Source organism: Perognathus longimembris, chromosome 8, assembly GCF_023159225.1.
Source record: "Perognathus longimembris pacificus isolate PPM17 chromosome 8, ASM2315922v1, whole genome shotgun sequence".
NCBI classification, from domain to species: domain Eukaryota; kingdom Metazoa; phylum Chordata; class Mammalia; order Rodentia; family Heteromyidae; genus Perognathus; species Perognathus longimembris.
In genome coordinates, this window is record NC_063168.1 from 11,673,538 (window position 1) to 11,698,367 (window position 24,830).

The 24,830-nt window shown below is 42.3% G+C and overlaps 2 gene segments (V, D, J or C); both read left to right on the forward strand.

The window, feature by feature from the left end:
- Positions 1-2,319: 2,319 nt before the first annotated feature.
- On the forward strand, positions 2,320-3,040 carry LOC125355927. The segment is given in 3 exon segments: positions 2,320-2,421; positions 2,504-2,805; positions 2,981-3,040. Coding segments are annotated over 3 exon segments (417 nt in total).
- A 4,504-nt stretch (positions 3,041-7,544) lies between these two features.
- LOC125356174 lies at positions 7,545-8,078 on the forward strand (the record flags this gene model as incomplete). The annotated part of the segment is given in 2 exon segments: positions 7,545-7,627; positions 7,750-8,078. Coding segments are annotated over 2 exon segments (384 nt in total), but the record flags the coding sequence as incomplete, so codon positions are not given.
- Between the last annotated feature and the right edge of the window lie 16,752 nt (positions 8,079-24,830).

Consider the following 24,830-nt stretch of genomic DNA (forward strand, 5'->3'; position numbering starts at 1 on the left):
TGTCGTTTAGTACACGTCAGCTCCAGACATCAGAGCAGACCTCTGACGTCTCCCTCAGCACAAGCACCATTACAGAACCTGGAGTCACCTCAAGCTTAGGAGCCACTTTTGTCACTGCTCCTCAGGTCAGCCAGTCTCCCTGTCCCATGTCAGCTCCTCCCACATCTCTGTCACTGACACATGGAAGGCTCCGCACCTCCCCCTGGTGGCGGTGGGTGAAACAGCTGTGGTGGGACAGTTGTTCATTTATTCCTACCCCAACACAGAGGAATTATTTACAGTCAGACACTAATAGTGTCATGGACACACCCCAATATGGCAATTGGAGCACATCAAAGAAAATCATCTCACAGAGCTTTCCTTTTAATGAGATTGACAGACATCACATGAACAAATACTGCTTCTATAGCTATTTCTAACTTGTTCCTTTAGGATTCCCACCCCCTTTTTCAATGCTGTTCTTGGCCTTGGAACTTAAAGCCTGGATGCAGTCCCTGAGCTCTTCTGCTCAAGGGTAGCACTGATCTACTTGAGCCACCGTTCACTGCTGGCTTTTGCTATTTAATTGGAGGTAAGTGTCTCACAGAGGTTTGGTATCTAAGTTGGCATTGAACTGTGATCCTCAGAACTCAGTGACCTGAGTAGCTAGAATTACAGGTTTGAGCCACTGGAACCCAGTTGGATTCTCTCACTTTCATAAATGCCTCTCTCCCTCTTTCCCCCTCTCTCTCTCTCTCTCTTCCTCCCTCCCTTTCTCCCTCTCTCCCACCTCTCTCTCCCTCCCTCCCTCCATCCCCTTCTCTCTCTTACTCTCTCTCTTCCTCCCTCTCTCCCTCCCTCCCTCCCTTGCCCCCCCCCAGGGATTTATAAGCTGATATTTCATGAACAGAGGAGGAAAACCAAACACACATTTTTATTGTATCAGAGCCACATTTAACAGACTACTAATACATATATTTCTTTATCTTACTCCGTTCCCATTTAATGCTTTGTCATGGAGTTTTCTACCCATTGTTAGCAAAAGATTTCCAAATGGCCAACCGATTGCTATTTGGCTGTGGTGTGGATTGAACCCCACATGAGGAGCTGGCCTCCCTTCACTGTAGCTTCACTGCCTGTGGTCTTTCTCCCCACTGCCTGAAGATGCCCTCTCCATACAGTGCGGCTCCAGATCCCAGTCCTCACCCTCGGCCATATCACATCTTACACCTTCTGTGTCTGTTTGAGTCACATGCTCTAAACCCAGTCATTGAGAACACCTTCACTTAGACACGGGAGACAATGTATGATTGGGAATATTCAGCAGTATGGAATGGAGAAGACTTGAGTAGATGTGAGTCCATGGGGTAGAGAGCACCTCAGCATCTGAGAGGCCGCAGCTTCAGATAATAAAGAGAGGAGACACGTGACACCCAAAAGCTTAGTAACTGTCTGGTGCTGAAGTGTATAATGGTCACAAATCTAGAAATAGAACCAAGCTCTTTCCTTAGTACAAGCGCATGTGTGTGTGTAGGGGGGGGGGGGGTATGGCTTATGTGAGCTGTCCTGGATGGAGGCACTGGATAAGAACATTCACAGGGAAGGAAAGCAATCATTTACCAGGAGTGAGCAGGACACCAATGCAAGGACCCAGCGGATGGTCTATACATTGCCAATCATGGATTTTTATTGCACTGATTTTGTTTTTGTATAGAATTTTTTAAAAAAATTTAAATATTCTAGCTACCTAGGTAGCTCTCTAGATTTTCTTTCCTTCCTTGCTCTATTCTTTCCTTGAATTTCTCATCTTTCACGTTTTTTCTACTTTACTACCTCCATACATTCCTATCTATCTACTTCTACTGAGCCAACTACCTACCTAGCTATGATCACTATTATCACTTACCATTTTCTGGATCATACTGATTATGATTGACTACATTTCGGGTTTGGGCAGGGAAACAATGAGAAACTCTGTAAGTCTGGTCTCTTAATATGTGCTACCAATGCAGTAGTCTTCTACATATTTTTCATTCTGAAACTTTATATTTTTTCTGAATGACCAACTTATATAAAATATACTCATGAAAACTCTAACATGGGACATGTTGAAATCAAAATTCACGTTTTCTAACAGCACAAGAGAGTCATCCTGTCTTAGGAAAAATATTTTCTGAGGACTATTTTGTTCTGCTCAGGTCTCATTGGGACCATGATTTTAGGTCTGGCTCTGACACAGATTTTGGCCAGCCTGCCTCTGTGCCAGCCCTGCAGCTCTGCCAGCCTCTTGAGGATTTGCATGGGCCCAGAGCACAGCCCACTTGCCCTGAGCTCTTCTTCATAGGCTGCTCACCCTGTGCAGCTGTCAGTCCCAGTCAGCACCCAGCATGGACTTGAGGACCCCTGCTCAGCTCCTGGGGCTCCTGCTGCTCTGGCTCCCAGGTAAGGATGGACAAGGCTGGGGATTGCTCATCCCATGTTAACAGACCTGCTTGGCTAATGGCTTTTATGTTTCCAATATCAGGTGCCAGATGTGACATCCAGATGACCCAGACTCCATCCTCTCTGGCTGCATCTGTAGGGGACACAGTCTCCATCACTTGCAGGGCCAGTCAGAGCATTGACCATTATTTACATTGGTACCAGCAGAGAGCAGGAAAAGCTCCAAAGCTCCTGATTGGTTATGCAACTAGTTTGGCCTCTGGGGTCCCATCGAGGTTCAGTGGCAGTAGATCTGGGACAGAGTTCACTCTCACCATCAGCAGCCTGCAGCCTGAAGATGGTGCCACTTATTACTGTCAGCAGGGTAGGAGTATTCCTCCCACAGTGATACAAGCCATAACAAAAACCTCCCAGGGAAGCAGAAGTGAGAGGCTGGGCTGCCCCAGCTGCTCCTCCTGGGGCCTCCGCCTGCTGACAGAGATAGCGTCTCAGCTAGAGCCAGGCTAGCAGGAAATCAGTGACAATCCTCTCAATGTTATCTGTCTTTCTTCCATTTCAGCCTTACAAGTCATCATCCAGACAAGGCTTCTGTTGTCTCATTAAGAACACATACCTGTAGTTCAAAGCGTCTGGGACATGGTGTCCAAATGTATTTGGTTTCCTCCTCATCACAAGGGAGGCCTTTGCCCTCCCCGTGCTCCTTTTACGTGGCTGCGTCCACTTGCTGACCTGCGTGGTGCTTTCCCTTCTAAGTCTGAGGCGCAGCCTGACCTTGTCTTGACCTATCAGGACTACTCACTTCATGCTTTAAAATGGTGTTGTGCCTGGGCACTGTTGGTTCATGCTTGTTACTTAACTACTTAGGAAGCTGAGATCTGAGGATTTGGTTCAATGCCAGGCTAGGCAGGAAAGTCTCAGAGACTCTTATCTCCAAGAAACTACCAGAAGACCAGAAGTGGAGCTGTGACTTGATGTGTTAAAGAGCTAACCTGGAGCAACAGAGCTCAGGGACAATGCCCTAGGCCCTGATTACAAGCCCCATGACCAAGAGAAAAAAAGTATTTCAGTAAAGTCCTGAGGCCATTAATGCGCTTGGATTTTTGACAAGGACATAAAGAAGTGAACAATGAAATCATATAATATGCTGGAAAATTGAAGGAACTGGAGATCATGAGTGATATAAGTCAGGATCCCAAAGCCAAATATTTCATGTCCATACTCATTTTTGGAGCCTAGACTTCAATGATAATGATGACATTATAATAATAAATAATGGTGACAATGAAAAATAGTAAAAGTCATGAAAGCAAAACAGAAAAATCTGTAGGGAGATAGGTGAGTGGGAAAGGATGGGACCAAAAGCATAAATGGTTTTGGATGAGTTAACTATAATATAACATATATATATAGTACATATTCATACACACATATTTTTGTGAATAATGAAGTTTATTACATAATGTAAGGGAAATGGTGGGTATTGGAGGGAAATGGCAATGAAAATACAAAGAATGTAGTGACATTTTTCAAAGTACACTGAATTCAGGTATGGAATTATCATAACAATATGTAAACTAAAATTAATCTGAAGGTAAAAAATATAAAATGGAATAATTTCACATATAAGAATACTTGGGGGGCTGGAGATATGGCCTAGTGGCAAGAGTGCTTGCCTTGTATACATGAGGCCCTGGGTTCAATTCCCCAGCACCACATATACAGAAAATAGCCAGAAGTGGCGCTGTGGCTCAAGTGGCAGAGTGCTAGCCTTGAGCAAAAAGAAGCCAGGGACAGTGCTCAGGCCCTGAGTCCAAGGCCCAGGACTGGCCAAAAAAAAAAAAAAAAATACTTGGACTCTCTTGCATAGCTGTTTGAGAAGATTTTTCAACATAACAAAACAAAAACATAACTCCAAATGGAAAATATGGCCAGTTGCTAGTTCACAAAGTTACCACTAGATGACACACAAAGCACACAGGAAACAAACACTGAACTCTGACCTTAGAGACCTTGGGAGGGCAGGGGAGATGCTGAGGCTTGGTGAGGAGCAGCTTGGAGCTGGGCTCTCATGGCACACATAGAAGCTGGGGCCATGTTTGTAGAGGGGGTCGTGTCTCCCCATACACAAGCTCCTGTTTCATAGTGTACTTTGTAAAGTGTAATCACACCTCACAAGGCTGACACATCCACTAGGATTCTTGTAGTGAAGTCAGGTCAGAAAGGTGAGGGAAGGAGGGCGGGCCCTGCAGATGCGCCGCCCTAAGGGAACGTGTGCACACACCACGTCCAGTTGTGGGAGGTGAGGGGGGGGCTGCAGGGTCAGTGCTGTCCCCAGTAGGTCCCCAGAGTCCTCTGCAGTGAGCAGGTCACTGCTTGTCCTCAAGGCCACAGCCGGGGTCCTGGGCTTCGTGATGCTCGGGCTAAGAGTGTGCAGGGGCCACAGGGTGACTGTGCTTTGCCCCTTGGATTTTTTTCTGAGTGTCAGAATTTAAAATGATGAGCTAGACAAATCAAGCATGTTTATTCATGTGCTAATTTAATACCTAACTTGATACACATGAACAGTAGACATATAATTCTACATTTGTAAAGTGCTCCTCTAATTTTTAATTTGCTTTGTTTGCAGGTGGGGGGTGGGGGTGGGAGTTGCAGGCCTGAACTTTGTACTCAGGACCTAGGGGCTGTCCCTGAACCTCTTTGTGCTCAAGATTAGTACTCTACCACCTGAGCCTGAGCCATCCCTTCAGGCTTTTTGTAGGTAGTTTATTGGTGATAAGAGTCTCATGGACTTTCCTGCCCAGGCTTTCAATGCATGATCCTTGGAACTCAGCCTCTGGAGGAGCTCATATTACAGGAGTGAGCTACCAGTGCCTGGCTTCCTCTATGTTTTAATAAATACTGGATTTAATACTCTGTCCTGAGGACCCTGCTGACTGACTGCACATTATCCCCGGCCCTCAGAAGCACTGAGAACAGCCCTGGAGCTTCCTTCCACAGTCAGACTATAAGCACTTTCCCTTCCCGAGACTCTTTCTTCTGCCACGAAGATCCACAGAAAGGTCTGCTGGTCTCCCCTACTTTCTGCCCTCAGCCTCCTCTCTCAGGCAGTAACTCCTTCACTCACAACCGTGGGCATTGTAAGCCTGCCTACAGTGCTGGTTTGAGGCCGTTGTTTCTAACTCTTTCATGTATTCTAGTACCTAACATCTGTGTGGACTTGAAATTCGTAAGACATATGTCCCCAACTGAGGAGCCAGCATGAATCATGAGAATATAACGTGTTATCCTCAGAGCCTGGCTGCTTTCAGCCCCACTCAAGTGGATGCTCTTGGGGTTTTGCTTTGTCATCTTATCAATGTCTCCTATAATTTGCAAGGTAACCTTCAGACCAACATAGCAGCCAGCTCCCTTTTCCCTGTCCTACTTAGTCCCAGCTTTGTCCTACAGTGCACCATACAAAGAGAGAAAATCTCTCCCAGCAAAGGAAGTGGCAGAAATTGAGCAGACAATATGACAACAAGGGAAGTTAAATTTGAGAGGAGTAGAGGTGATTGATATAGCTTTTCTGTAATAGGATTATGAATCATCGTAAAAAGAGGGAAGAAGAGCAGTGTGTTATCATGTGGTGCAGAGAGCATTAATGCTGTAGGAGGAGGAGATGATCAAATCAACACTCAGATTCACTTTATATAGTGAATGGTTCTGAAGGAGTTTCTGCTTGGGCAATGACCTATTTGTGGGCTATGTGACTTTGAGCACCTACGTTACCTTTGTGGGCTCACAGTAGCTACTTCGATTAGCAATATTAAATTCCACGTGACTACTCTGCTCCTCTGTCCCCAAGTATGACATCCTTCACTATACAGTGCAGTGTGTCCCTCCATGCTGATATCCATGTTGTGGGCCTCTTAACTTCAGTCTTACTTTGCATCATGCTGAAGATGTCCTCTCCAAACTGGGTGGCTGCAGTTCTTTGTCCTCATTCTGGCCACATTACATTTTATTCCTTCTGTGTCTGTTTGGACCACATTGCTTAATGCATTTACTAAAGATCCTTTAGTACCAGGCACCACTGGGTCATCCCTGTAAGCCTTGCTACTCAGGAAGCTGAGATCTGATCAGGTGATTGGAAATCAGCCTGGGCATGAAAGGTGATAAGACTCTCCAATTAACTGCCAACATTCCACAAGTAAAGATGTGGCTCATGTGATAGAAAAGATATTGGTCATGAAGGACTATTCAGGCTTATGGAGTACAGTGAAAACTGAAGTAGAGTTGATTCCTTGAGGACAAAACCTCAGATTTTGAGAGCGTTTTCCAGTAATGAAGATAGAGGACCCAGATTCCCTCCAAAAGTTTAGTAAAGATTTTTTCATGACATTCACAAAGCTAGATATGGAGTCATGTCTGTTCCTAAGAATGAAGAGAAAGGCCTGATGTGAACTGTCCTACAAAGAGGTGATGTTTAAGAGCATTTAGAAGAGCAGGAAAGCAGTCATTTCAAAGGAGTGAACAGAGAACCAATACAAACACCAGGGGCCAGTCTATACATCTCAGATCATAAAAGTTTATTGTGCATACTATATATTTCAAGAGTTTATCTTTCACGAAAATTTCAGAAGTCTGTTTCTCTACCTATGAATTTCTCTGTCTTTCTACATAAACACATATAATCAGTTTTATATCATTTTGTCTGGAAAATAATGATCATTATTAACAATATAACTAGATTCAGGAAAACAACCTGAATACTCTTGAATCCTGTGTCACAAAATCCAAAGATGCCAAAATGCAGGAAAATGCTAAAACCAGCCTCCCCTGGAAATGTTTACCGCTTCATGACTGCCTTCATTAACAAAAAGAAGAAGGAAAACACTAGAAAATCTTGAAAAATATGGAAATTAAAAACATTTTTTTTCACAGGACAGCACATCATGTTCTCTGGTCACTAGGGGAGAAACACATTATCTACATAAGCAAGTTGAACATCTGTGATCTGTAGGTCTGTGCTTTGTCACTAAGATCTGCCAGACTGTAGCTATTCCAGCCCCTGCTGATTTGCATGTGCCCAGACCGCAGCCCACTGCTCTGAGCTCTTCTTCATAGGCTGTGCACACCCTGTGCAGGAGAAGCTTCCACTCAGCACCCAGCATGGACATGAGGACCCCTGCTCAGCTCCTGGGGCTTCTGCTGCTCTGGCTCCCAGGTAAGGAGGGACAAGGCTGGGGATTGCTCATCTTATGTTAACAGAGTTACTTGCCTCTTTTCTGAAGTACTTGGATAGTATAATTAATTAAATGCATAATGCTTTCATGTTTCCATTGTCAGGTGCCAGATGTGACATCCAGTTGACCCAGTCGCCATCCCTGTCTGCATCTCTTGGAGACAGAGTCGCTACCACTTGCAGGGCCAGTCAGGGCATTAGCAATGACTTACATTGGTACCAGCAGAAGGCAGGGAAAGCTCCCAAGCTCCTGATCCGTTATGCAACCAACTTACAATCTGGGGTCCCATCAAGGTTTAGTGGGAGTCAATCTGGGACAGAGTTCACTCTCACCATCAGCAGCCTGCAACCTGAAGATGTTGCCACTTATTATTGTCAACAAGATTACCGCAATCCTCCCACAGTGATACAAGTCATAACAAAAACCTCCCAGGGCAGCAGAAGTGAGAGGCTGGGCTGCCCCAGCTGCTCCCCCTGGGGCCTCCACTGATGACAGAGCTCCTCAGATGCAGCCAGACTTCTAAGGTCACTGGAAAGTGTTGGGAGGAAGGTCATAGAGCCATCTCCACACCCAAACTCTCTGTCCTCCTGCTCATCCCAAGCAGCTCCCACCTGACCCTGCCTCTAATGACTTACAAAAAACACAGATGGTACTCATATGTAGTCCAGGCTGTGCTAAGAATTTGTAGTCATTCAGTAAAGAAGAAGCTGTTCCAGGTATGTTAAAGCAAGCTTTTAAAAACAAGGCAATATTGCTTGTAAAAAAAGATTTTTGAAAAAGAATTTGTAAAGAAAAAAATGGTCCTTGTTTTTTTAAAACAATTTGCGACTGACACATTATAATATATTTGAAGCACAATATGGTGTTTTGGCATGTGCACACATTGTCCACTGATCCATACAATGTAACTAACAAGCTAGATTATCTACTAAACCATTTATCAATTTCTTGTTGCCAAGGGATTTTTTCTTCAGCAAGAGGGTCTTTTAAAAACTGTTTTCTGCTTATATATTAACAAACACATTTTACTCTCTTATCAGAAAGATAATTTCTTTTTGATGGTAAATATCAAATTGATTTTTTTTGGTACTGGGGCTTGAACTTTCTGGGTAGGGAACTGTCCCTAAATTCCTCAGCTGCAGGCAAGTGCTCTAAGACTTGAGCAGCAGTGCAACATCTAGTTTTCTTGTGGTTCATTGGAGATAAGAGTCTCAAGGACTTTCCTGCCTGGGCTGGCTTTGAATTGTGATCCTCAGCTCTCAGCCTTCTGAGTAACTAGGATTATATGCATGAGCCACCAGTGTGCAGCTAATTATTATTTCTCAATGCCATCATCTCATCCCTTGAACATAGAATATAATAATGATTTTATATTAACTTGAGGAAATATCAAGGCAAAAACAATATAATTTTGTATCCTTGGTTTGGAAATTAGAGATACACTTTTCTGTCTGTTGCTTGATCTCATGATGTTGTTCAGAGCCACTTTTGGCTTTTTCCATGTATGTGGTGCTGAGGAATCAAACCCAGAGCATCATGTATGCAAAGCAAGCACTCTACCAGTCGGCCATATTCGCAGCCCCTGGGAGGACTCTTTTTTTTTTTTTTTTTCCCAGTCCTAGGTCTTGGATTCAGGGCCTGAGCACTGTCCCCGGCTTCTTTTTGCTCAAGGCTAGCACTCTGCCACTTGAGCCACAGCGCCACTTCTGGCTGTTTTCTGTATATGTGATGCTGGGGAATTGAACCTAGGGCTTCATGTATACAAGGCAAGCATTCTTGCCACTAGGCCATATTCCCAGCCCCCCTGGGAGGACTCTTGACTCCTCAGATACACAGCATTTCAGGAGGACCTGCCACGACTCTCCTGATTCCACATCTAAAGTTGCTCATTCACGGCCCAGAACCCAAAGTAGTAAGGCTCCAAAAAGCACCTCTAGCAGGATTTCCCCAAACTGGAAGAAGCCAAGATCCTCTGATTCCTCACCTGACTTTTGGCTCAATTCAAATCACTCCTAGACAAGTAACGTATGTGAATAAATAGGATAAATTTAAGGCTCTTATGGAACAGCAGGTAGTTACATGGGGACTCATAGTATATCAATACTTATCAGAGTAATTAGAAAGTGGTCTCCCATGTACCATACAGTCATAGAGAGTCAAAAGTTCACATTTAATAACTAAAATGTATTTCTAAAATTTATTTTTTTCTTTATTGTCAAAGTGATGTACAGAGGGGTTACAGTTTCATACATAAGGCAGTGCATCCATTTCTTATCCAACTTGTTACCTTGTCCTTCATTTTTTCCCTCACCTTCTGCCCTCTAAAACGTATTTTTATACATGGTAATATGTATGAAAAAAAACGGTAGGATAGAGAAAGATGGGGTAGAAAGAAGGAAGGAGTGACCTTGGTCAAGATGCATAGTACTTACAAATGTACTTGTTTAATGGTAACGTTTTGTACAACTACTTATAGATTATAAAAATGTAATTAATAAGAAGAAATTTGTTTGAAATTCTCACTTGTCTGCACTCCTATCTCTACCTGCTTCTTCATACTCATTGATAGATAGGACTGAGTCTCTTAAAATTTCTAATATATTATAAAATTAGAAGAGATCTCAGCTCATTCAGATTATCCAAAGGAAAGTAGAGAGCGAAAGGAGTGCTGGGAAAAGCACTGTCCTAATGAACTTTGATGAGAGGAGTTCACAGCTGGAGACCCATTGAGGTCATGGAACAACTTGCAGAATAGAAGTAGGAAGAATTGCCAAAGAATATTCACGCTTTCCTCTTACTGTCAGCAACTTGTAACCATAGCAAGAGGTTCAGTAAGATTCAGTCAATGGAAAATGCTGTATTTGCATGAGATATGTGAGGGACACTTCTAAAATACAACTCTGTCTTGACACTAGGGAAGAAAACAGAACTAAACATGGGTGAGATATTTTCTTTCCTATACAGAATTTCTCCAGAAATGATTGTCAGATTCATTATCAGCATCCCTGAGAGTGTATTACAGATAGAAAATTACAAATCTACCTCAGATCTAGTTAACATGGATATGTCCTTCAGCAAGTTAACAAGTGATCACTGTAAGGTTTAGGCAACTGTTAGGAGATGAATATCATAGGTAGAGAGATGTTTTTACTCCTCAGCCCATTTAAAAGCCTTTCTAAGGGCCACATCGCATGCACGCGTGCACACACACAACACATACATACACGCTAATGTCAGTCCTTTGCTATAACAAAGTAACTGACATAAGTTCTGAATGAATATGAATTTTGTTCAATGCACAGTTTTAAACGCAGAAAGTTCTAGATGCAGTATTCTCATCTGTCTGTACTTGGCTGAGGGCTATCATGACTGTGTCACAATATAGCTTGTAAATAAAAGGAGAAATAGTTACAGGTTGAGGTGGCCGAACATGGTTGTCTTCACTTTAGATCAAGTGACTAATACGAGGGCATGAACTCTCACATGAGAGCAGGTTTGACCCTCCCAAGGGCAATAACCAATGGCCTAATCACTTCCCACAAGGCCCTTCTTTTCAGGGTGGATGGGGTCCATTGCTTCCTCGACACAAGCCTCCTCATTCCCCAGTAATGTTCTGCCTGAACACCGCTCTAGAATCTTCGAGAATAACACATGTGGACTAAAATCTCAGAAACAAATAAATAGAAATTGGTTAAATAAGATTGCCAGTGGATACATTTAAAGATTTTATGTGAGTTTAAGATAATCTTATATAAATATGTACATATATATGTTTAAAGTTGTTACACAAAGGGGTTTCAACTCAACATGTCAGTGTGTTTCTGCAATGAAACTGATCCATTTTTTCCCTCCATTACTCTCCAGAGATTAATATGTTATACAAATGTGGTGTGGAAAAATGACAGGATTTAAAAAATTGCTACATTGAATATATCGTCACACTTTCAAAAATAAACATTTCTACCATTTTTCTTTTCTCTTTTTAAAACCATTATGCCAAGCACTACCTGTAAGAGACATTTTTGTTTTTGTCAATTCTTTACCTTAAGTCTTAATAGGAAATTCCTATGGAAACAGTTTTTTAACACTTTTAATATTCCTCTAAGAGATAAATTGGTAATGATGGGTAATGGATGCCTCTTCATCTAGCTTAACCCAGTGCCCTTACTGACCAACTCCACTGAGGATCAGCACTGCTGATGGTGGACACTGTGTCTTTCTCTAGACTAGCTGAGGGAGACTCAGGGGATCCACGATCTGTGTCCATTTCGTTCCTAGAGACTGTCCTGGACCTAACCTGGCATATCATTGGGTCTCTGATGCTGTTTTACGGTGGCAGGGCCATAGATCCCAACAGAACCCAACTTTCTCAGTGGGGTCCTTCTTCGCAGTGCTGCTGGCATCATGGATTTTATTGGTTATCACCAAACAGAGAGCACAATGATGTCACATCTCTCAGAAGAGCAGGTCTTGCCTTTCCCTTGGCTCTTCTCACACTGTTGCCCCCACCTGGCTATTTGCATATTGCTCCCTAAGGAGGACCTTCCTTTCCAAGTCTGAGATAAAAGCTCAGCTCTGAACCTGCCTTGACCTGGCAAGACTCCTCCTTTCACTCCTAGAAATGAAGTCCTTCTCTCAGCTCCTGTGGCTGTTAATGCTCTGGATCCCTGGTAAGGGCAAAGGGAGAGGAGGAATGAGAGTGGATGGGAGGGTGAACTCTCAGGGCCAAACTGTGTTCTAGGCATGCGTTAGATGTACAAGTCTTACCATTCATGATGGGGCAAGTGAGATTTCAGTTCAGACTGAGGAACATTTGAGAAAGAGCTGGAACCTGTGCTTGGGTAAAGATTCCAGTAAGTGAAAATACTGTAGGTAACTCATACTGACACATTTCTGTTTCAAACTTACAGTTTGAAGATATTCTCCATTTGTCTTAGCCTCAAAACATAATAATAAAATACCGAAGAAGTAACCAAAGATATAAATTACCTGCATGATGAAAGCTTTAAAAACATGGAAAGGAAATTAAAGCATATTTAAAGGAATGGAGAAACCTCCCAAGCTCTCAGATCAGAAGGACAAACATTGTGAAAATGGCAATACTGCCAAAAGACATCTTAAAATTCAATGCAATGCCCCCATAAAATCCCAATAACAGTTTTCAATGATATAGAAGATGCAATCCAAAATTCATAAGGAATAATAGAAGGACCACAAATAGCAAAAACAATCCTTAGCAGAAGAATAGTGCTGGAGGAATATCAATACCAAACTTCAAACTCCATTATAAGGCAATAGTAATAATGGCCTTCTTTCTCAGCAAAGGCCTGTTTTATGAAGTAATTCATGATCTCCTAGGTATATGGCCTTAGAGAAGAGGCCAGTAAGAAGTGATTGAGGTAATTCAGGTCCCTGAGGCTGTAGCTAATCCCACAGTTAGTGTCTTCAGAAGTTGAGGGAGCAGGGAGGCCTATCTCTGTCTCTGTCTCAGCTCACAGGCATCAAGGCCTTGGAAGGACATCACAACAAGGTGAAAGAGAGTCCAAAAGAGAATCTACAGAAGATGATATCTCTAGACTCTGCAACCTCCACCACTTTGATTTTTAAAAAGATAATTAATCTACCTCACCCAGGATATTTGCATTCTCTATGGCAGTACAGGCCACTAAAATAGCAAACCATCTTTCCTTGACCAAGTCCAGCCTGGGAGTTGACTTGTGGACATGGAGTTGGAGACATCCCCCCTTCTTCCTGCTTTTCTGGCCAGGATGAGGAAGGGGGACTCAGTGTGCTTGTGTTCAATGAGAATATTGCTTGCAGATGAAGGTGTGTGCCTGAATAGTTTTCTGAAACAAATCAGAGAAATGAACTAAATGAAATGTTTTATTAGTTTTAATATATGTCTCCATTTATTTTCCTTCTGTTCAGATACTGCTGGACACCATATATATATACATAGTCTCTAGATTTCTCCCTATGTCCTAGCAAGAATATAAAGAGCATCCCATCCAGGAATGCACAGAAAACAGGCCTGGATCCTGAAATCCTATTTCCTCCCTGTCTGGATACAATGTCTGCCCTGGTGGGTGTGGGTATAAACATAGGCTATTCTGGCCATCGAGAGCCCACTGCCTTTGATGGACATGAACTTCCTCCTGTCACCACTAGGTGGGGAAAACTCGCCATAGCTGCTGCAGCTGCAAGGGAGCTGAGAATCTGGGAACTTCTCACCAGAAATATGTGGGGATGGGGGAGGGGAGGGAGGTGGTGAAGGGTCAGCTTTAAAATCATGTCACCAACCCCTGTCCACATCCTTCTTTCTCTCATGCAGGGAAACCTCCAGTAATTCTCTTCTGCATTTCTGAATGGTACCTTCACTGCTTTCTCTCCCTATTCCTACATTATCTTCTCAGGCCCATTCTTCATTACTTAACACATGGCTGGTCTTGTGTTGAGCTTCAGCTTTTCGTTATCATGCATCCTGGACACTGGCTGACTATAGTTCCTAATGCCATTGCTCCTGGAAATATAAATGTATTCTTAACAGATGTCTCGAAATCAACTTAACAGCCCAAGTTTCAGCAATATTAGCAAACATTCTAAGTGTGACATGGATGTTATACACTTTTTCAAATATTATAGAATCATTTTAAAACATGTTTATGTAGCACAATCAATGAAATAACTGATATGAAATTACAAAAGAAATCATGAAATGTGTATACACCAACACCCAGAACAGCTTAGCTTCCTATCTCTGGATTCAGTGAGAAGACAGTGCACTTTTCCGTCTCTTTTCTATTTTAATACATGTTTGAGTTCTTAGATAACACACAGGCACCCAGTCATCCAAAGCAGACTTCTTAGATGGCCATCCGTGCAAACAGCATCTCTACAAATGAGTTTCCATAGAGATAGGAATCCCCCTCATTACTGTAGCTCAGGACAGCTAGTTTCTCCTATGTCATCTCACATCCTGCAAATCCCTCTGTCACCAAGACATATAAGGTGCCATAGCTCCCTCTGGAGATAAAAGCTGAAATATCTTCAGTTCCTGGGTTCTGGTACAGCATTTTCTTCATTTATTCTTACACTAAATATAAAGAACCATGTTTAGAAAAGCATGCAGAAACAGTACCATGAGCATTCCTAGACAATAACTTTGTGAACAAATCAAACGAAACCACTGACCTCTCCAAGTTTTCATTTTAATGCAAAGGAGAGACAGTGAACAAATGTGTCTCATGCTGCTCTGGTCCTATCTCTTAAGATTCTCCCTACCCTACCCTGCCCATAACCCCTCCTCCCCTCTCCCTAGCAACACCATTACTCAAGGGAAGTGGGGATCCTGGACCACAGTTTCATATGTTAGGCCTGGGGTACATTTCTTGTACTGTTTGTTATCTCCTCCCCCCTTCCCACTTCCCCCCTCCTCCTCTCTCTCTCCCCCCATGAGTTGATCAGTTGGTTTACACCAAATGGTTTTGCAAGTATTGCTTTTGGAGTCATTTTTCTTTTTATCCTTTGTGTCTCGATTTTGATATTCCCTTTCACTTCCTTAGTTCTAATACCAGTATATACAGTTTCCAATGTACTCAAGTAAGATACAGTGATAGTGCGGGTACAACCACAGGAAGGGGACATAAAAGGATCATCAACAATAGAAGCTACGTGAAGCTAAAATATTCGTCTTTTACATAGACCAGAAGCATGAGCTGGAGAGTCACATAGTTTTCTCCTAAAAAAATCAAGGCAATGTGATAACCCTGAATTGAGAAGGGAGGAATAAGGAGAGAGAATGTTTGAGGAATCATCATGATCCAGAAACATTGTAAATCACGTAGTCTAATTAAAGTGATATTGATATCAATAAAAATAAAGTAAAAAGTTAAAAAAATATAAGGAGAAGTATACTGAACAATAAAAAGGTGTACAAAATATAGCTGACCTTACTTCTGGTCATGGTCCTTTCGCCTTAAAAGTCTCAAAGGAAGAAATGAATCTTCTTCAGCCATCTAAGCTTATTGGGTTACTAGGGCCAGAAACGAGGAAGTGTAATCTTTTCACAATACTGAGCTTGACTTTGGCTGTGAAATGTCAAAATAAAAAAAGTTGAATAATAGTTTCCAACCTTAGGAGACTGCCCAAGACAATTCAATAATATTTTAGAAGTCCAAAAATAAGAAGAATTTTTAAATCTTCCTAGAAAACATTTGCCAAATAGGTTCTGTGTGGTCTGAATGAAAGTGATTTTTATAATATAATCTCAGAATTCTAGTTATTTTTTTCAGTTCCAACTTTATTTTTCAATGACTCACTGATCATTCAAAAGTAACATTCAAAAGAAATGTAAATCAATACCTGACTTATGTAGCTGTAACCCCTCTGTACATCACCTTTGTAATTTAAAAAGAGTATATTGTTTAGACAGTTGGTGGTGATTCCATCCTGTAATCCTTGCTAAACCAGATGCTGAGATCTGAGGACTGAGACTCAAAGCAAGGCCTGGCATGAAAGATTGTAAGAGTCTTACCTCCAAGTAACTACCAGAAAGCTGGAAATGGAGCTGTGTCTCAAGGTGGTAGAGCATTAACCTTGACCACAAAAGCTCAAGAAGAATGCACAAGCTGAGTTCAAGTCTCATGATTGTCATATATATACTCACACACAAATACACATACATACATACATACATACATACATGCTTCATACTTCTGTTGCCCTTCACTGCCTGAGCTTCCTGAACTTCTCAGAATTTTGACATCTGGCTAATCTCCACTCCTTTCCTCAACTACCTGTCACATCAGTCTCCTACCATATACTATGTTGGTGAGCCTAAACCCCTTGAGCCATGATATTGCTCATTGTCCAATGCTGGTCTCTCACACAGGTGTAGTCACTGTCACATCAAGTCCTCTAACTGGATTTAAGGTGTGTCAGAAATATAGGTTTATCCTGGACTCTGACAGTCTGTTGTTACCAAGCTTGCATAGTTTTCCTTGTGGTAGGGGATTGCTTCCCCTCTTTCCAAGGGAACCAGGGTTAAAACACCAAACTCTTTACTTTTTCCTGTTGCCCTTTTGCTTCTGCATGTATTTCAACTGTCCTGTATACTCTTTCCTGATTTTCCATGCTCTTTTTCTTTGGAATATTGTCACTCTTTTTTTACTCTAATCTCATTCCAAATATCATCTGGAAGAAGTTTCCTATCTGCCATCTTTCTCTGTTTGGTTTTTACTATTAAATTTTAATAGATAGATAGATATGAAGAGAGGGGAGTGAAGGAGAGAGGGAGAGAGAGAGGGAGATCTTATATTTAAATCCCTTGCCAGATTCATAATTTACAAATATTTTATGCCATTCTGGGAGCTGTCTTTAACAATTATGGCTATGTCATCTTAGGTTTAAAAAATTTCAATTTTGACAAAGTCTTACTTAGTAGAGTATCCTTGCAACTCCAATATGTGAATCTTTAAACTGTACCAGATACAGCAGCCATTCATAATTCATATAAATCACAAAGAATCCATAAAATGGAATGGATTATACATGAAATCATTTTATTCCTTCTCATTAGCAGGGCCACAGTATGTATACACTATGCTGATAAAGTTATAAACACAGTCACATTCATCCCAACCATGTATCCAAGCAGAAATAGTGGATACAAAGACAATTCAATGAGAGACATATGTTTATTTTTACTGTTTTAGAGCTCCACAGATTGAGATGGGTAAAATTATTGGTGTTTTGCATTGGAGTGATAGTCAAGTTCAATTTTTGATTCCTTCATAAATTCAAGACCAGGTTTAGAACATACATTTTCCAGATGCATTTAGCCTTTGAACTTACCAACAAAGGAAAAAGTTTAATCCTTCCATTTCTTGTATCCTGCAAGCCAATGAGAATAATCAGAATGAAAACCAGAAAGAGAGCAGGCCTCAAGACTCTAGGACTCAGGAAAGACAATTTTCCATTTCCTGAAATTTGCATTGTTCTTCCTTTTGACTCCCACTCCCAGATCCATCATAAGTGTGAAATTGAAGAGGGTAGCAAAATGTGTGTTGATTCTGTTTCCCACCTTCATTTGAAGCCAATGCTGCACAGTAGCCAGGATTTTTACTGTGTGGAGATCCACTGATCCAGTATTTGTAGGTAACTGGGGAACTACTGTTCCAGCACCAACGATGGTTCTAGAAAAGGCCCAGAAAAGGGCATATATCACGCAGAAAGTGGCTTGTAAACACATTCAGGGTTCTACCAAGAATTATGCCAAAACTAAATGTATTGCCCACTATCCCTGAATATCATATTATTTACTTTTGTTCTCAACTTTCTTTCCCTTTCATTTTCAACACCTTGCTGAAAGCAGAAGCATTCTGGCTTTCGCACAGGCCCATAAACACTCATTACAGAAAGTGGTTGCTGATTTTGCGAACTGGAGGCCCAAAGACCTCATAGCCCATCATGTCAATGACTATTAACATATGGTTTGGTATGACACCAAATCACCCAATTCCCTGCAATAGCTTATCTTTTGCAAATTCCCTTTTCTATATAGTCTGAAAAGAGTTCTCATCTAACAGAGAAGAAGTAAGTAGTGGCATATGAAAATGCTTTCATGGAAGTAAACAGAATGATTTTATCCATGAATGTATGTGAACACCTAAGAAATTGAGCCTTTGGCTCTCTTTCCAGCCAGCTACAGTAAATCTCAATGCTCCCAATCATCGCAGAATCAATTGAGAGTTTGTACTCATGTGAAAATTATAATAGCTGGTTCTTGAGTTGTCAGATCTCATTCTCCTGCTTACCTCATGTCTGATTTGGGAGTAATAAAGTATGCTACAGACTCACACTTTTGGGATCACGGAAGCCAATCCAGACATATGAGTTATGAATGCCACTGTCATTAATCAAAGAGGCCACAAAGTTTCCCTCTGACTGGGCACAGACACAAGGTGGCCTGAATCAAAGCTTTGACAATAGATCTGTGGGGAAAAGAAAATGGAATATTTAATGACGGAGAAAATTTGGCCAAGTATGGGGTTTTCCCAATGGGTGTAGCACATAAAATGATAGAATGTTCATGATGATACTGTCCCTGACCACCAGCAATCCTGTGTGTGATGGCACAGATTGAGGGGAAGAATAGAAAGACAAAATTAGTTTGGTGGTACCTAATTAAAAACTCTGCAGCTGTGCACATACACCCTTGCGACACCCCTATAGCTTAAACCAATCAACTTTAATTATGTCGGCCCCTCGATCTAACCAATACCCTTTCCAGATTCCTTCCCCCCACCAAATGCGCCACACATGTTTTAGAATTGTTTTATGATTTTTCCCACGGTGCATGTTGATTTGTTAAACATTGCTATGATGTATGCTAAGTCCCTGCCTTCCCCAAAGAATGTACAAAAAAACCTGGAAGCCCGAGGCTCAGGGCCTCAGCATCACCAGCGTGCTGAGTGCATGGAGGACCGAGCTAGCTCGCGATAAACGCCCTTTTTGCTACTTGCATTGGTCTGGTGGAATCTCGGGGGTCCCGAACTCGAGCATTTCAGTGGGGACTCGCCCGGGATACCCCTCTCAAGCCCACCCAGACACCCGACCAAGAGGTCGTGAAAATCCAGCCGGTAAGTTGAGGCATTGCCGATGTGAACTTCGTAAAATTTGTGGCCTGCAGTATTTATGTGTGAGGTTGCCAAGGAACCTTGGCGGACGCGGTATAAGGCAGCCAGCGGGATCTGTGGGAGACGTCCCCAGACTCCATGTGGGCAAATTGTTCCTCAGTTACAGACATTTTTGGAGAAATCCATTCGTAGTCTGTTGCTTTTCTTTTGAACAATTTGCCACGCACCGCAATTTGGGTTGTTGTTGTGTCTTGTATGTGATCTGTGTGTAAGTGTGTCTAACCCCTGTCACGCCACAGGAGAAATTCCTCTTAGGGTACTCATCGGGCCAAAGACCGAGGACCCGGCCGGGAGAAGGCCTCCCAGGATACCTGAGACCATAACTTTTCCTTCTAGGTCTCCAGAAGGAATTCTCTTACTTTTCCTCCTTTGTGGCCTTGTTTGTTTTAGGAAGAGCCATTACCCATAGCTATACGCTTTCACATTACAGGCACCAGTGTGGCTCCATGTGGTATCTGACTGGGAAAGTAGAAAATAGCCTTTACCCTCATTGGCAAGTGGCAGTAGCTGAATTGGATCAAGTTTTGTAAAATTTAACTCCAGGACTGTCTGTGTATGTTCGTGTGGTTTATGTAAAATGCTCTGAGTTATCTGGATGATCATGATGTGAAAGAGAGTTTGGGACAAGATTGAGAAGACTGGCAGAAATACCTCTTGCCACTGGAAAATGTACGGCCGATGTTTATTTTGCACGCTTTAAGATCTTTTGAATATGTGTGTGTGTGCATGTGTGAGTGTGAACTTGTTCAATACGGTTAGTGTGATGTAAAATTGTGTGAGTTTAAGTTTAAATTCAAATGGCCATCAAGGTTGGGCATTACCAAATGTTTTAAAGGATTATTGCATTGTTTTAAAGAGGATCTATAGTTAAAAATGTTTCTTTAATTAAAAAAAAATCAGGGCTAAGTGTCAGAAATTTGGATGTAAAGGTTTAACACTGTTTTAAAAAAAAAACTGCTGGGGTTTCTCAGTCAGGGGCCAATAGGAAAGGACAGGAAAAACCTAGGACAGGCCTGTGTGCCTATCCTCAGGAGCGAGGTGATCTGGCAAAGGTGCAGCTTAGCCAGTCCATGAGGCAGCACAGGCCCTGGAGGGAATCCACGTGGTGGGACAGCCATAAGGGACCATCCATTCATCATGGAAGAGGACAAGCCAGCACCAAGACAGCTCATCAAGCTCTGAGGAGTAGGATGGAGATAGGCCATTCTGTAGGACAGGCCAATGGAGGCCTTTCTTTTGTCTCTTTTGTTTTCAGGTGAACATTGGAAACCTGGTGGTAAAAATGAATGATTTGACTGGAATTTCTAAAACTTCCCCTTAGGATGGACTATTAATATTGGAAAACCTTAAAGGAGGATTAAAAGGTTTATTTCTATTTTGCAATTTGGATGTCTTCAAAAAAAAAGCTAAGTCTGGATTCTTGTGCTTGTAGTTCTGGTGTACACTGCTGAATGTACTTTTGTCACAATTGTTTTGGGTATCAGCTTAATGAGTCAGGTACTGAATTTTATATGTATACTGTGATGTAATAGTAAGATTCTTAACTATTTTAAGTTACATATAATCAGGCAAGTATTTTAAAGTATATTTATTAAAGTAATGGGGATAGAAGTAAACGCTCATTAACTCTCTGTATGTAGGAAGAAATGGCAAATTGGCTAACATTTCTCACTAATTTATTGGAAAGCTGAATGGATAAGTATTTCTAATTTTGTAATTGTAATTCTCGCATTAAGGAAAAATTGTCATTTGAGTTTAAAGGTTTTCATGCAGTAACTGGGACTGAAGAAAAAAATGGCTCTTTTAAAAGGCAATGTACCCCTGGGCTACAGAGTTTTTCCAGATGCAAATAAAGGCTGAGGTGAAGGTGTTAAAGCAGAGTTTGTAGGGTTTTTTTGTAACAGTTTTCAACAGGCCCACGGAAAGGACAGAGGATTCCTACAAGTTTGTCAGATGTAATGTTGGCCCTTAATAAGTTCCAGGTAAGATCATGCTTAAAAACTACTTCTGTGTGGACCACCTTGTTGCTTTGAATTGGAGTAAAGTGACCTCTTGTAAGACTCATTGATCTGAAATCTGCGGTTCGAAGCCAGCCCAGGCAGAGAAAGATCCCTGTGTGAACCTTGTCTCTAATCAGCCAGCAGAGTGCTGGGAATGGAGTTGTGTGGAGCTCAAAGTGGCAGAGTGATAACCTTGAGCTAGAGGGCTGAGGGACAGAACTCAGGCCCTAAGTCCAAGTCCAGTTATGGGCCAAGAAAAATGCCAAAGGTGCATTTGTACCATCATGGAAAAGTTACTCCTGGGAAAAAAGTGATGGAGCATCCAGAGGCAGTAAGCCACTGCTTGGATGTCAGAGATGGTGTCAGATCCTAGAGTCACTCCTGTTTGGCCTTTCAAAAGTTAATCAGAGTTGGGAGGTCCTAGAAGAATAGTTCATAAGCATGCCTTTTATTGCCTATGTCTATCTACTTTGTAACTGGATAGGAACTTGCCAGTCATCTGTGGTAGTGGGTAGTAAAGCTAAGTTTGTTAAATGGGGGATAGTTTAAAATCCCAACCCCCTGCATCTACTCAAAGCCCTGACTGGCAGTGAGAATTTTAAGCTGATACATCTGTTCAGGAAAGAAAGATCGTGGATCTGAGATCTTGTCCTTATTGAGATCTAAGGTCTGCAAAGGTAGTTTAGGCATTGTTACATCATCAGTTTCCCCATCCAGAGAGGAAAATGCTTTTACAAACCAGAGGACCAAAAGACTACCATGTTATATCCCAAGAAGAGGCATGTGCAGTTGTTAAAATGTTATCTATTTACTCTAGTTTGGAGTAAAGTTACTAGTAACATCTAGTCTTGACAACCCCTTGGTAAAGTAGGCTAAGGATTTATAGGTTCCTGGCTAGGTAAGGTCAATGCCCCTGAGTCAGCCTGAAGAAGTTACAGAAGATTGATGCTCTCCACCCATCAGCTCCCCCTTCAAGATCAAGGAACCAGAGTCATTAAAAAATAATAATCCTAGCCTTATTGGAAATATGTGATTACTGAAAGTTATTGCCCTGGAAAATTATGGCCAAAGGCCATTGCCTAAAGCTGTCTTGAAATTCAGTGATGTGTCAGCTTACAAAAGCTAGTGTGCTTAAAAAGCAATTAGGAAATACTATGAGATTTCACTAAAATCAGACTTCAGGTTAACTTAGGTTAAGCTTCTCTAACCAGTCTATGCAGAAAGTTGCAGGCAACCCAGAAGAAGGTGTGACATTCTACTGGAGCCACTGGGAGCCACTGCTGCCTGACACCACGATGGCCCCTGCCCATTCTATTTGAGTGAGAATCAAGGACGGCCTAACAGTCATCTGGAACAATCTGTATCTTCACCCTTAGCACCCCTACCATGGTACAAACAGATGGGGCTCTATTACATGCAGCTGATTTCTGCTGGAAAGTGCTTTGGATCTGCTGAAACTAAATTTTTTCTGGGGGGAACATTCTTGAGTTGACTGGAGTTAACTAGCTCTATTAAGAAAATTGGATATTGTAAGAGATTTTCAAGTAAACAATTCCATGGAACTGATGGCCTGCTGCTAAATCCAAAGCATGTATGACAGGCTAGAGAGTCACTTCCAGGCAATGCCTGGGGTGGGAGGTGTGTCCAAGTGTATTAGAGTGTGTCCAGATGGATTAGGGTGTGAAGGTAGGGAGAAGCTATGGGTCTATCGCCAGACTCTAATGGTGGGTGTCCAGGCTGCTACACACAAGCCCACAAATTCGGCCAATGTATGCATGGTAGCACAGGGAAGACAGAAATCACCTTCTAGTTACTTAGATTGATGCAAGCATTTAGACAGTTTACTCCTTTAAACCCTGAAGCACCAGAAAATCAGGCAGCAGTAGTGATGGCCTTTGTTAACTAGGCAGTTCCGGATATAAAGAAAAAGTTGCAGAAATTAGAAAATTTGGAAAGAAAGACTATACAGGACTTGTTATGTATAGCTCATAGAGTTTATAATAACAGAGAAGCCCCAGAAGAAAAACAGACAAAGGCCACTAAGAAGATGACTAAAGTGCTAGTTGCAGCGATAGAGAGAAATGGGCCAGGACAGGGAGAGAGAGAGAGGCGAGAGCCTAGAGATCAATTTCCCATCTGCCAACCTGGGAAAGGCTTGCATAAAGATCAATGTGCCTACTGCAAGGAATCTGGCCATTGGACCAAGGAATGCCCCAAGGACCGAGAAAGGGGGTCAAAACCTAACTTCCACCAACCCCGAAGAGTGCCCGTCTTCATGGGGGGAGCTACAGTGGACGAGTATGGACGTAGGGGTTCAGACCCCCTCCCCAAACCTAGGGTAACTCTAAAGATGGCAGGGACTCCGGTGGAATTCTTGGTGGATACCGGAGCTCAACATTCAGTCCTATTAAAACCACAAGGAAAATTATCAGGAAAGACGTCTTGGGTTCAAGTGTTGTGCCAAGTCATGAAACCACCACCAAGAAGACCACCAAGACTCAGACACTCCGAAATGCAAAAGCAAGGCAAGGCTTTATTTAAGCGAGCTGCAACTCGGGCCTCATCCTACCCACCGACATAGCGGAGATTAGGAGGGAGCCCTGAGCTGTGATTACACAGGGCTTATAAAGGCAAAGAACAAGGTTACAACAATCAGGTGTTCAAGCAAGCAAGATTAGGACACAGGTACAAATCTGATTGGCTCAGGGTTCGATTCTGAAATGGGGTTCCCGTGGTAAAATGGGGTTCATGTGGTAAAATGGGGCCTGACTTCAAAGTCTGGCACTTCATTTCCCCCCTTTTTCTTTTTGGTACCTTGGGAGCCAATCATGGCTCCATTCTGTCCATTTCAATGACTTGCATGTCTAGGGGATGATATAGAGGTAAGGCATGGGCCAGTAGGGCCCAATGTAGTAACCAAAGGGCCTGTCCCCACTTCATACAAGTATAGTCTCTGTACCTCTGTTTTGCATGCCTCTAGTTTATCCTGCCTCATCTTCCCAAAAACAACTCTGGTCCCTCAGTTTTAAAGGGGGGCTGATGGGTGAAGATCATCCATCTTCTGTAACTTCTTCAGGCTAACTCAGGGGCATTGACCTTACCTAGCCAGGAACCTATAACCTTAGTCTACTTTACCAAGGGACTGCAGGATTACTGCAAACTGAAAATTAACTTTCAGCTATACAGACTTACCATTAGCTGTATAGTGTTTAGTATCCAAAGGTAAGCAACAAAATAATACATAAACTTCTCAGCTGTGCTCTAAGGGTCGGGTGGCTATACCCGTATTCCTGAGCAAGCCCAAAACTACCTAAAATAAGGGGGTCACCTCACTTTGGAGTGAGCTGCCAAAATAACATCAACACTAGCCAGGGTAGTAAGGAAAGAAGGCAAAAAGAAAATGATAACAATATTCAGTCTAACTTTCTTTTCTTGAGGCGAAGGCAAAGCGCCTGAGTTGGGTGGTGCCTGGAGACCTCCCATGTTCC